This window comes from Rana temporaria, chromosome 8 (genome assembly GCF_905171775.1).
Source record: "Rana temporaria chromosome 8, aRanTem1.1, whole genome shotgun sequence".
NCBI classification, from domain to species: domain Eukaryota; kingdom Metazoa; phylum Chordata; class Amphibia; order Anura; family Ranidae; genus Rana; species Rana temporaria.
In genome coordinates, this window is record NC_053496.1 from 62,931,755 (window position 1) to 62,944,983 (window position 13,229).

The window sequence follows — 13,229 nt, forward strand, 5'->3', positions numbered from 1 at the left end:
TCTACCAATCCAACCTATATTCTGAGTCCCCCAATCTCTCAAATCTTTCTCAAGTTTTCTATACATAGGTGGATAATTGGCCAAATACAAGTTTTGGATGTTGGGGGTCAAATAGATACCTAGGTATTTGATATAAGAGGTGTCCCATTTGAATCCATAATTTTCCTTCAGTAGAGAAACCGTGGATTCAGAGAGAGAAACATTGAGGGCCCTAGACTTGGCCATATTCACAGTTAGACCTGAAACCATAGAAAATTTGTCTAAAAGAGAATATAATTCCGGTAGGGATGTATCTGGAGCGGTCAAAAACAGTAAAAGGTCATCTGCAAATAAGGCACATTTATGCTCCATTTTGGCACATCTAACTCCCCTGATGTTTGTGTTCTCACGAATAGCTATAGCCAAGGATTCCATAACTATTGCAAACACCAGGGGAGACAGAGGACAACCCTGCCTAGTACCCCTATGAATCTCAATAGGTTCCGAAAAAATACCCTGAAAGCGTATATTAGCTTTAGGATGAGAGTAAAGTGCAGATAAGACTCCAAGAAAATTCGTGCCAAACCCCCAACGTTTCATCACTTCTAACATGAATGGCCATGATACTGAGTCAAATGCTTTCTGTAGATCAATAGAAAGAAGCATTCCCCTTTGATTAGTATCACCAGTCCAACCCGAGTTCAAAATGGAGATCAGATCCACAGCCCTCCTAACCTGATCAGGACCTTGCCTTCCAGCGATGAAGCCTACTTGATCTTTACTAACATACTGGCCAATGAAAGAGGACATTCTATTGGCCATTACCTTAGTGAGTATCTTAAGATCGTTGTTAATGAGGGATATAGGTCTATAGTTTTCCACCAGGCTATGGTCTTTTTCTGGCTTTGGGATAACCGAAATATAAGCTAAATTAAGTTGCCTGTCTATGGGAACTCCACCGGTCATGTGGTTGAAAAATTTAACCATGTAGGGTGTTAAAATGCTCGAATATGTTTTATAATAAGCACTTGAAAACCCATCAGGGCCCGGGGCTTTATCTAATTTTAGGTTTTTAATTACTAACAATACTTCTTCAGCTGATATGGGAGACTCCATCATTTCTCTATGAATTTCAGTCAATTGAGGTAGATTCAAATTGTCTAGAAAATCATCCATTCCCTCTGAAGAAGAATCATCAGTGGATGCATAAAGCTTAGAAAAAAAATCATGAAAGGCCTCCATTATCTTCCTAGGATTCAGGGTAAGAGAACCATCAGTCATCCTTATTTTAGGGAGAGACCGTGATTGAAATCTGGGTGAGAGTTTATGAGCTAGCATCGGGCCTATTTTATCTTTAAATTTATAGAAATTAGCTCCAGTCCATTTCATATCTTCCCCAGCTTTGGTGGTAAGTACCAAGTTTAGGGCAGATCTAGCTGCATCAAGTGCCTGAGTAGGAAAGTTAAGAGGATCAGATTTATGTTTTTTACGGAGCTCTATATAGTTGTTTTCCAGCTTCCTTATGTCTATGTTTCTTTGTTTCTTGAGGCCAGCGGCCACTTGTATAATTTTGCCTCTGATAGAAGCCTTGTGGGCAGCCCACAGAGTTTCAGGGGACACATCTCCTGTATCATTATGCTTAAAGTATTCTAGAAGAGATTGCTCAATATCCTTCAGTAGGGCAGGGTCCTTCAAAATAGACTTATTTAGTGTCCAATGAGACACTTTAGGAGAAGTGTCCTCTCTCCTCAGTGACAATAGAACCATCGAGTGATCTGACCAAGAAACATCAACTATGTGAGACTTAATGGCAGCTGGGACGTGATGGTTAGAGATTAATATATGATCTATACGCGAATAAGAATGGTGAGGGTTAGAATAGTGAGTATAGTCCTTAATTTTGGGGTTCAACTCCCTCCAGATGTCAGTTAATCTAGACTGATGTAGAATGCGTGCTACTTGTAGACTAAGTTTAGTCGGTCTGACGATTCCATTGACAGAAGGTTTGGACTTATCCAATCCTGTGTCAAAAGCTAGGTTAGAGTCTCCACCCATAAGAATGATCCCCTCCATAAATGGTCGGAGGGTATCAAGCATCTGAGAGAAAAACTTTTTCTGACCTCTGTTAGGAGCATAATAAGAAATAAATGTGTATAGTCTGCCATCAAGGGTACCTTGTAACAATAGAAACCTACCTTCCGGATCTCCGAATTCTTTAGTCAGGTTAAAATTACAATACCTAGAAAACAAAATGGCCACACCCTTAGTTTTGTTTTCTGCTTTAGCTAGGTAAAACATTGGAAAGTGGGCATGCATAAAGGAAGGGTTGTATCGTTTAGGAAAGTGGGTTTCTTGAAGGAAAACCACATCTACACGGAGAGACTTATATACTTGAAAAGCTTTGCGCCTCTTAACAGGAGAATTCAACCCCTGAGTGTTGTGAGTAACAACACTAAGGGGTTTAGATACATCATTCGATCCAGCCATAAGTCTTGTCGACATCTATGAACATGCAGGACCGTACAGATATCATCAATAGTCTCGCAAATACGAACAATGGCAGGCAGGCTGAAGAAACGAAGAGAGTATGAAGAAGAAAGAAAAAGAAATGAAAAGGAGAGATAAGAAGAGAAAAATAAAAAAACATATAGCACAATAAACTATTAGATCGTGCAAGGTCAATTCGTGACCCAGAATGGGGGAAGAGAATGATTCTCCTTCCCTCATTCAAACAAGAAATTTTTGCATAGTCCCAGAAAAGGACTATATTCTTACCCATTGGGTCGACAAAGTGTCGACACAAGAGGTAAGTTGAGGTTCAATACCTCACCGTCGTCAGTTGCCGACAGATTAAACATCACATCTTAAAACAAGTTTAAGAAAAAAGGCATGTGAATCATAGGATGACCAAAAAACAATAGGAGAATAATCTAAAGAAAAACGGCATTAAACTAGACATGTAATCCCGGAGTCTTCTTTTTTTAGAAAGCTTCTGGGATAAAAATTCATCTGAATAAAAGAATAAGAGATACGTCTTGGGTAAGTCTATTCAATATCAGGGTGCTTGGTCACCTCCAATTTTTCTGTACTTGACCTTGTTCCAAGGATTTTGAGTCGGACTAGTAGGTGTGTTCCTCTTGGCAGATGGAAGTTGAGGCGGATTAGTGTCCATGACAGGATCAAGAGATATAATTTTCAGATCAGACAGAAGTCGTTCACCTTCTTGGAAATTATGTATTATATGGTTTCTACCATTATAATTGAATTTTAAGGCGAAGGGGAAAGCCCATTTATACTTGATGTCTTTGTTGATGAGGGCAGACAATAACGGTTTCATTGCTCTTCTTTTCTGAATGGTATATGGTGAAATGTCAGAAAAGATTTGTATATTAGTACCTGGGTATTGAAGATTCTCCTGTTGTCTGGACCGTTTCATAATGTCTTCTTTGGTGGAGAAATAATGAGGCTTGACCACCACATCCCTGGGCAAACCATCTCTTCTCAGTGGACCTAACGATCTATGAGCCCTATCAATTTCCAATTTTATATCAGGTGCAGATGGAAGGAGGATTCTCATAATGTCTCGTATTGCTGAATGAATGTCCATAATGGATTCAGGAAGACCCCTAACCCTGAAGTTTTCTCTTCTTGGCCTGTTTTCCAAATCGTCAATCTTAGCCTGAGCGGCCTCCAGTTGTTCTTGTAGGAAATGGATATGATCATCATGTTGGTCAGTTTTAGAAACGTTAGTGTCCAATTTATGCTCAACTGAATCAATCCTGTTGCCAAGACATTGGAAGTCTGCCCTAATATCTTTAGTAATTTTCTCAGCCGTGTGAGCTAAACCCCTTTCCAGCATTTCAGAAATCCTGTTATAGAGATCAGCAACATTGAAAGAAACTTCTGGGGCAGTTTCAACGTTAGCAGTTACTTGTATAGGGTCATGTGAGGGAGAAACCATAGGAATCCCGTGATCAGCCATTATAGGTATTATACCCTCCCTTACTACAGATGAAAATAAAGCTGAAGATGTAGTAGAACTTAAGGGAGGAGGTGATGAGGAGGGTGTCACATGAGACGAGAAATGTTCAGTAAACTTAGGATCCACCACAGGCACCTGAGGATTTGTATGAGGAGGTGTGTCCATATTAAAAAGACTCTCCTTGATAATTGAGTTCTTATTTTTTTTGCCCTGTTTCCCCTTCATATATAATAAGTGTTATAGTGAATTCTTATCAGCAGGGGTAGAGTTGCTCTATATCGTAAAATCAACAGTTCACTCCTATATCAGTTCCTATAGGCATAACAGTCTTATAACCACCATCTTACAGTAGGTATTACTTATGTGAACAGACCAGGCCCAGATTTGGGCCTTTACAGTAAGTATTGTGAAAAGATCAGCATCATAAAAATGCCTCAAATTACATATCATGCAGGTGTTATATTAGCGGATTGGTTTGTAGCTTTTGTCGACTAACATCGGACGGTGTGTAGGAATACCTCAGCAAGTTTCCATAGCAGGGACAATCATAGGATAATTCCACACTGTAAAACACAGACCCTGGGCATCGTATTCAGTCGGTAACCAACCTTCGACTACTGTTATTAGATAATCATTGCAGACAGGTAGCCAGTGAACTAAGAATTACCTCAGTTTAGATAAAAAAAAAAAATATAATAATAACTCCAAATAGTATGATACAGTGGATTATGTATGTTTCAGGATGTCACGGTGACTTGTGCAAAACATTCATCCATATACTATCAGATCCTTATAGAAATTCCACAGTATAATGGTCACAATTCACTACACTCTGAGTTTAAATCACTGAGGCGGAAGAAGAGAGAAAAGTGGTTAATCTCAGTAGTTTTGCCACAGAAAAGTGTCTATAATATTTTTCAAATTAGTAAGAAATATGCAGGCTGTTAGATGGCGGCTTGCATTATATAATCTCAACACCTTTTACAGTGAGTGAGGTAAAATAGAAATTGCAGAGTCCAGGATGTGCTTGGGACCGTGAGGAGAAGGCCTATTGAGATACTGTCAGGCCTTTGTAGATTTTCAGTCACTCAATTAGCCTTCTATATATCCCTCTCTTAATGTTATTTACCAGAGGATGATTTAATTTGTAAAAAGGACAATTCCAGCAGTATATGTCAGTTTTTAAACTCAGGACAATTCCAGCAGTATATGTCACAGTATATGAATCCTACTGTAATAGACCTGCAGGCCACAAGATGGCGGTGTCACCTCAGCAGTTGTATTATATTACACACTGCGTCAGAGGGCCTCCGGTAATGAGGACGGGCGCCTCTTCTAATCACCTCACGGAGGTTTGCTCCGGGCACCCTCAGCAGGGCTTAGAGTAGCAGGCGGGAGTGAGTCAGCGACCGATTCGTCCGCCCTCCCTGTCCCACTCGATCGCGGCGTCTTCCGCAGCTTCCCAGGCCTCAAGATGGCGTCAGAGTCCCAGTGCTGGATTAGGCCTCGGTTCAATCCCCAGAGAAGGCGGACACCCCGGACACCCAAAAAGGTAAGGAGCCGTACAGGGAGAGTCCCGGGTACCGGATGATAGGTTTGGGGTACTGTATCGGTAGAATAGGAGTCAGATGGCTACCGATTCTGTTAGGTCAGACGGAGCTCATCTCAAGAACGTCCTGCGCCATCCTCGTCCAGCCACGCCCCCAGACTTACACCTTTAAACGGTGATGGTTGCATTTATTGAATCACTGGCTGATAGAACCCATAAACAGATTCCATGGCAGAAGTCCTAAGAGTCAATCAAAAGCATACACTAAAGTGAGGGAAAAAGTAATTGATCCCCTGCTGATTTTGTACGTTTGCCCACTGACAAAGAAATTATCAGTCTATAATGTTAATGGTAGGTTTATTTTAACAGTTAGAGACAGAAAAACAAAATAAATATTCAGAAAAATGCATTTCAAAAACGTTATAAATTGATTTGCATTTTAATGAGTGAAAAAAGTATTTGCTCCTTTGTCAATCAGCAATATTTCTGGCTCCCAGGTGTCTTCTATACAGGTAATGAGCTGAGATGAGGTTAAAGGGAATGTTCATAATCTCAGCTTGTTACCTGTATAAAAGACACCTGTCCAGAGAACCAATCAATCAGATTCCAATCTCTCCACCATTGCCAAGACCAAAAAGTGCTTTCTAAGGATGTCAGGGACAAGATTGAAGACCTACACAAGGCTGAAGCAGCTTGATGAGACGGTGACAACAGTTGGTGCGATTATTTGCAAATGGAAGAAAGACACAATAACTGTAAGGCCTCGTACACGCAATAGGTTAAACAGAGGACATTGGTCTGATGGACCGTTTTCATCGGTCAAAACCGATCGTGTGTGGGCCCCATAGGTTATTTAACCATCGGTTAAAAAAAAGCCAACTTGCTTTAAATTAAACCGATGGATTCCTAACCGATAGGTCAAAACCGATCGTTCGTAGGCACAACCATCGGTTAAAAATCCATGCATGCTCAGAATCAAGTCGACGCCTGCTTGGAAGCATTGAACTTTTTTTTTTCACCACGTCGTTGTGTTTTACATCACCGCGTTCTGACACGATCGGTTTTTTAACCAATGGTGTGTAGGCGCGACGGACCATCAGTCAGCTTCATCGGTTAACCGATGAAAACGGTCCATCAGACCGTTCTCATCGGATGGACTGATCGTGTGTACACAGCTTTAATCTCCCTCCGTCTGGGGCTTTATTCAAAATCTCACCTCCTGGAGCGATGCCGTAGATCCTGTGCAAACATAGCAACTAAGGCTAGACATGTGCAGAATGGAAACATTTGTTTTGTTTTGGATACATTCATTATGTTACTAATTTCATTTTGTTGATTATTTTAGTTTTGTTTAATTTAATCATTTTCTAACTAATTCCACATTTTTGGGACGATTCGAATTTGAATGGGTCAAAAAATTCTGTGTGAAGAATAGCTGACTGCTATGGAGCAGGCCGGGAAGTTGGCCACTGCATCCTTAATAACCAATGACTCATTAGCTGTCAGCGGGCTTCCCGCTGACAACTGAATGTAAACAGAATTACCAACAAATAGAAAACTCAGGAAAAAAAACAGTGTGGGGTCCCCCTCCCAATTTATACCAGGCCCTTTTTTTTTAAATTTGGTATGTGGTTCCACTTTAAATCTGTACCGGACCTAAGGGTCTGGTTTGAAATTTGTGGGAACCCACACAATTAAAAAAAAAAAATGTCATGGGGTTCTCCTTAAAATCCATACCAGATCCAAAGGGCCTGGTATGGATTAGGGGGGGACCCCACGCTGATTTTTTTCACATTTTTAATGCTATGCTAAATAAACAATGCTAAAAATACAAAAAAAATTATACAATTCCGAAAAGGAATTGGTCCATTCATGCAATAATGAACCAAATCGTTTTTGGAATTCATTAATTTTGTATATTTAAAAATCAGAATAGCTGGTTGTTAAGGTATGGTTGTTACCAACCATGACTCATCTGCAGTCAGCGGGGTTCCTTGCTGACAGCAGAATGTAAACAAAGCAAATGCCAGTTTAAAAAAAGAACAACAACAAAAAAGCAGCGTGGGGGTCCACCCTCCAATCCATAACAGGCCCTTCGGATCTGGTATGAATTTTAAGGGGAACCCCACGCCAAAATTAAAAAAAACACCCCTTTTAATACCCACAACATGTGTGCAGACCTGACAATTTAAAACGTAGATCTCAATAATATAGTTCAAAAGAAATAAAAAAAATTGTCAGGACATGTAACTTTCCAGCATCTAAAAAAACTAAAATATCAATACTAAATACTGAAAAGACTCTTTAGGGAACATCAAACAATTATATTGAAAGTTTCTTGTCAAATCTGAAGTAACTAATAGGAGTACAGAGGGTAAAACAAGGCCCAGCAGTGGGCCCTTGCATGACTTACTGTATACCCATCTAAGCTGTGTGCTTTCATTACTTTCTTTACAGAATACATATTTTTTCATCACACCCCTGTTCTTTGGTTTGAGCCTTTAATTGGGTTATTATGCCAATTCGATACATAAAGAAATACTGTATGTGATGCTTCAGATTTGAATTTGAATTTTGTAGTAATGTGTATTATTTCCATACTAATACATGGATATGAATTGAATGTGTGTATTTGTGCTTACAAGAAGGCATATAAACAAGATCTGAAACTTATGATGTAGCATATCATTAAAGAAAGAAGCAGCTCATGGTAAAGTCTATTTACCTTTTTCTGATTCACCTGGTGACGGCGACCTTGCTCTTCTTTTTGAATCAGGTGTGGAGGACTCCTTGCTGCCCTCTCCATTTTCTTTTGAGCGCCCGCCTTTAAAAAACAGGTTTAGGAAGGTTTTTGAACGCTGTAACGTAATACTCTCGGGGGAACTCTTCTTTTCTTTTTTCTTTTTTTTTCGGGCTTCTGCAAAAAAGAGCATTTTAAACAAAAATAAAACTTTTGTCCTTATAATATGGCAGACACAATCTTCCTTTTTAATATGGCTACTTTATTGTCATGTCATTGATCATAGTGGAACTATGGCCTCCCATTAAGGAAAGTATGGGCTGCCGCTTAATTATAAGTGCATCTGAACCTACAGTTTTCTCTTAGTCCCACTGCAAAGATCTATAAATACCTGTAGATCCTGCCAGTGAATTCCACCCAATGCAACCCCCAGTGATAATGTGGCAATGATGCTGAACTCCTCCTAAATTCAGAGCAGAGTTGCCACTCTGCTGTGCCTGCTTGCACTAAAGTGGGATGAAAAAATATTGCAGAGGGCAAGATGATGACCATTTTTATTGCTGATTCACAAGCTTGAGCTGTTTAATCAGCCCCTGGCCAAATCCAGTCCTGCCAAATGCTTTTTGGATTGACAGAACTGTCTGTGTTGCTGAAGTCCTCCTACTGTGAGCTGCAGTGTCAAGCTGCAGTGTCTGAGAGGGGGGGGGGGGGGGGTGAGATAAAAATGAGGATTTGTCTCAGGTCTGAAAGGTAAAGAAAGTATTCAGTTTTTTTGTAACTGGATTTGGTACTTGTTTAGACTGTCATACAAGAACTTTTGGATGCACTTTCAAGAACTTCACTAAGCACTATTAACATCTAAAATGGTCTCATATACTGTTATTGCCAGGACATGGCGAAAACCACAACCCCCATCCTTTGTAGAATGGGCCTGTGAAATGGATTCTATTTGCCATCTAGAAAAACTGATGCTTACACCTTGACCTGGTCGGTCTGGAATCACTTCCGTCATTCCTCCAATTTCACCTTTGATCTCACTATCATACTACTTGCTATCTTTCTTGGATACCCAGTTTTAACTCTCTTCATAGTGCTTGGGTCTTGTATGAGTTTTATTGGACCAGATATAATTCTTGCTCCTCTGGCAATGGCTTAATTATTATGTGAATCCTATGTAGTAAATCACAAAAAAAGAGTAAAAACTCACCCCAAAGAGAAATGTAGCTCTGAGATCTTTTGATGGGTTTCCGAGGTTTGCTAAGTGCCAACAACAATGACGTTTTTGGAGATTCAGAATTAGGAAAATCCCCTCCAATTTGTTTCCTCTGTCTCCTCTTCAGCGGGGACTCTAACATGCTCTCAGAACGTATGGCAGTATCTTTAAGAAGGACAGGTGGGTGGACAGTTCTCTGCATTTTAGTGCTCACCATCCCCAGTTTCTGAGCTTCATCAGAATCAGAGAATACAGAAGAAGACGAATGCAGATCTGTCTGCATGGCAGTTTCCGAAGTGCCCAACAAGTGTGGGTCAAGTGATATTTCTGTAGAGATTCCAACATCAACCATTGCTGGTTCAAACATGGCAGAGCCAGACATAAGTGCTTGGTGATAACCATTAACAATTCCTTGAGGGACACCAGAGCAATAGGAAGAAATAGAAGAGCTGGTTTCAGAAGCTTGGGAGAGCTGCTGCAATTGGCCATTGGTTACTGGCAAAGGATGGAAGAAAAAATAAATAAAAATTAGTCAGTTTATTGAAAACTTCCTGTATTAAATGTGACATTAAAAAAATAAAAAAATTTCAACATCCCTCTGTAATCCTTTTGTGCCAAAGTACTACAGAGGAAAATGAAAGTAGCTGGCCCAGGAAATCTGATCTATTGAACTTTTCAAAATACAGTAAGCAATTTTGCAAACATAACTTCTTCTGTTTCGCGCAAACCAGAAAAGTCACCCTGCATCAACGTGGACCCCCTTGCCCATTCTGGGTAAAACCATCACCCCTTGCACCAAAGTCAAAAGTCTCGGAGTCATTTTTGACACCTACATGACAATGGATGCGCAAATAGGGTCTGTAGTCAGTGGATCCCATCATCTGCTGCGCCTACTACGCTGTCTCACCCCCTTTATCCCGAAAGAGGACATTGCAGTCCTGGTGGGAACAATCATCAATTCCAGACTTGACTACGCAAATGCCCTCTATCTAGGACTCCCCAAATACCAAATCACTCGTCTGCAAGTCATTCAAAATACAGCCGCTCGACTAGTGACTCGGAAAAAAACATGGGAATCAATCTCACCTTCACTGAGATCCCTTCATTGGTTGCCAGTAAAAGACAGAATCACTTTCAAGGCACTCTGCCTAACGCATAAGTGTATTCAAGGAAACGCCCCCCCAATATCTATGCGAAAAAATAAAAGCCCATAACCCCAATCGCATTCTGCGATCCACCGATCAAAACCTACTCCAAATACCCAAAACCAGATACAAGTCCAAAGGAGATCGAAGATTTGCAGTCCAGGGACCTCGGCTGTGGAATGCGCTACCAATTAACATCCGACTAGAGTCAGACCACTTGGCCTTCAGGAGAAAGATTAAAACCCATCTCTTCTGAGGTCAAGGGGTTTCCTTACCCATTAAATGGAAACAGCGCCCAGAGGCGATTCAGTTCGCATGTGTTGTGCTTTACACTCACTCACTCAACTGCTAAACTTTTAATTTCCCTGTTTCTTGAAGAGATCATCATAAGGCTAGGCTAGCATAAACAATCCCTTGTTCACATTTAGCCTGTCCTGATTAAAGCAGAGGAACCTACATACGCAGACCAGGACTGACAACAAACAGATGAACCATGAGCTTAGATAGAGCTGGCTGTACACAGTTAGATTTTTGTTTGAATGTTCTTATGCCGTGTAAACACAATCGGACCTTCCGACAACAAAACCGTGGATTTTTTTCCGACGGATTTTGGCTCAAACTTGTCTTGTGCACACACGGTCGCACAAATGTTGTCAGAAATAACGATCGCCAAGAATGCGGTCATGTACAACGGCACTATTAAAGGGAAGTTCAATACCAAGCGTGCCACCCTTTGGGTTCCTTCTGCTAATCTCGTGTTGGTAGAAGTTTAGTGACAGTCCGTTACTGCTCTTCAGTTTGTGCTTGTGGGTTCGTATCTGTGTGAATATCAGCAGCAAAACAACTTCATTATTCTAGCATTATAAAGAAAAAGAGAATGTGCTGCATTAAAAGATAAAAAAAATTGCAGCGTTCTCCATTACGAACGCTAGTTTTACCAGACCGAGCGCTTCCGTCTTGTATTTGATTCAGAGCATGCATGGAATTTTGTGCGTCGGAATTGTCTACACACGCTTGGAATTTACTAGAACGGATTTTGTTGTCGGAAATTCCGACAGCAAATGTCCGATGTAGCCTACACACGGTCGGAAATTTCCGACAACAGGCTCCCATCAAACATTTGTTGTCGGAAATTCCGAGCGTGTGTACGTGGCATTAGAGAAATTCAGAAAAATCAACTCATTTTGTTTGAAAGCCTTGAAAATGTCATCAAGACCTTTTGAATGGAATCCCAAACACATCAAACAGAGTTAATTAAAATTACAATTTATACAATTTTTCCAACAAAAAAAACCTTCATATTTAGAATTTAGTTAATTTGTGTAAATTTCTTCAGCCTGCTCCTTTATATTTTCTTGTCACTGTGGTCAAACAGAAACACCAATTTACCCCAGTAACTATTAGAAATGTTTTTATTTTTGGAATTTTCTTTCGATATTCGAAAAGGAAGTTCTACTGGTATATGGCCAAAGGGGCTACATTATTCTACCATTTTTGTGATCATTTTCTCCAGTATGGTTTCTTATACCGAATCACTGAAGCACACAGGCATGTAGAGCAGATACCTTCCAAGCTTTAACACAAGGATAATGATCTTTACTTTCAACCATGTAGCTGTAATGTTCATATGTATTGGTTCTCGGCTTAAAAAAAACTATAGCACAAAGAAAATTAGGGAAAAAAAGGATTCTTATCCTAGAGTATTGGTTTTGTGATTTGAGTCTATTGCGTTTAAAAGTACAGTTATCCTTTCATGAATGTAGCCAAACATGTTATTTGATTAGACACCACCCAGAGTGCACTGTGCATAACTATTATTAACTATGCACAACTTGTTACTGTCAAATGTCAGGAGTCCATATATCCCTGTCTATTCTATTCTCATAGAAAAATGATTGTCCTAGGAATCCCTAACAACGTTACATACTATAGCTCTGCCATCCAGTACTTACATCGATTAAACCAACAATATTCTGCAATCATCTCTTTGTACGCAGGGTACATTCCCATCTCCTGAAAAAATACAGCCATGAATTAGAAATAAACACACACATAGCTGCTAACACAAGATGGACTACAGAAAGTAAAACGTGATAGGTCTATGTGATGAATAATACATTCCTCTTCACAGATGAAACTGAATACACAGAGCCTTAAGTAAATGACCCAGCAATGCCTTGAGACGCAGCCTGGGTGATGTTCAATGATTCCCTTTCCTTTAGTGTGGAGGTAATTAGTGGTAAGTCATTTACATGGAAACCTACTCTTCGTTTCACTAGTTACACAGTTCAATCCTATTTTTTTGCTTTATCTTCAGATCTAACAAATACATTTTTAACATGTTTTTTAATTGTTTTATTGTTTAATGCACAATAAATGATGGAGGATGTGGTACCTGTAAATCCAAGTAATCAGTGGAGTGAATAGTGTCCATTCACTCCCCATAACATTGTATTATGAGTCCTTTTTTAAACACATGTAGCTAGATTCATAAACAGTTAGGCCGGCGTATCAGTAGATACGCCGACCTAACTCAGAATCTGCGCCGTCCTAAGTTTAAGTGTATTCTCAAACAGAGATACACTTAAACCTATCTAAGATACGACGGCTTGCGCCGGCGT

At 40.0% G+C, this 13,229-nt stretch overlaps 1 protein-coding gene across 1 annotated transcript in view; it reads right to left on the reverse strand.

The window, feature by feature from the left end:
- PDZD7 (PDZ domain containing 7) overlaps positions 1–13,229 on the reverse strand; it is a 90,458-nt gene that overhangs the window by 56,662 nt on the left and 20,567 nt on the right. The window contains exons 6-8 of the mRNA XM_040361907.1: positions 12,561–12,621; positions 9,458–9,958; positions 8,236–8,427 (exon numbers count right to left, since the gene is read on the reverse strand). Coding sequence (XP_040217841.1) covers positions 8,236–8,427; positions 9,458–9,958; positions 12,561–12,621 — 754 coding nt within the window. The remainder of the gene's footprint in view (positions 1–8,235; positions 8,428–9,457; positions 9,959–12,560; positions 12,622–13,229) is intronic.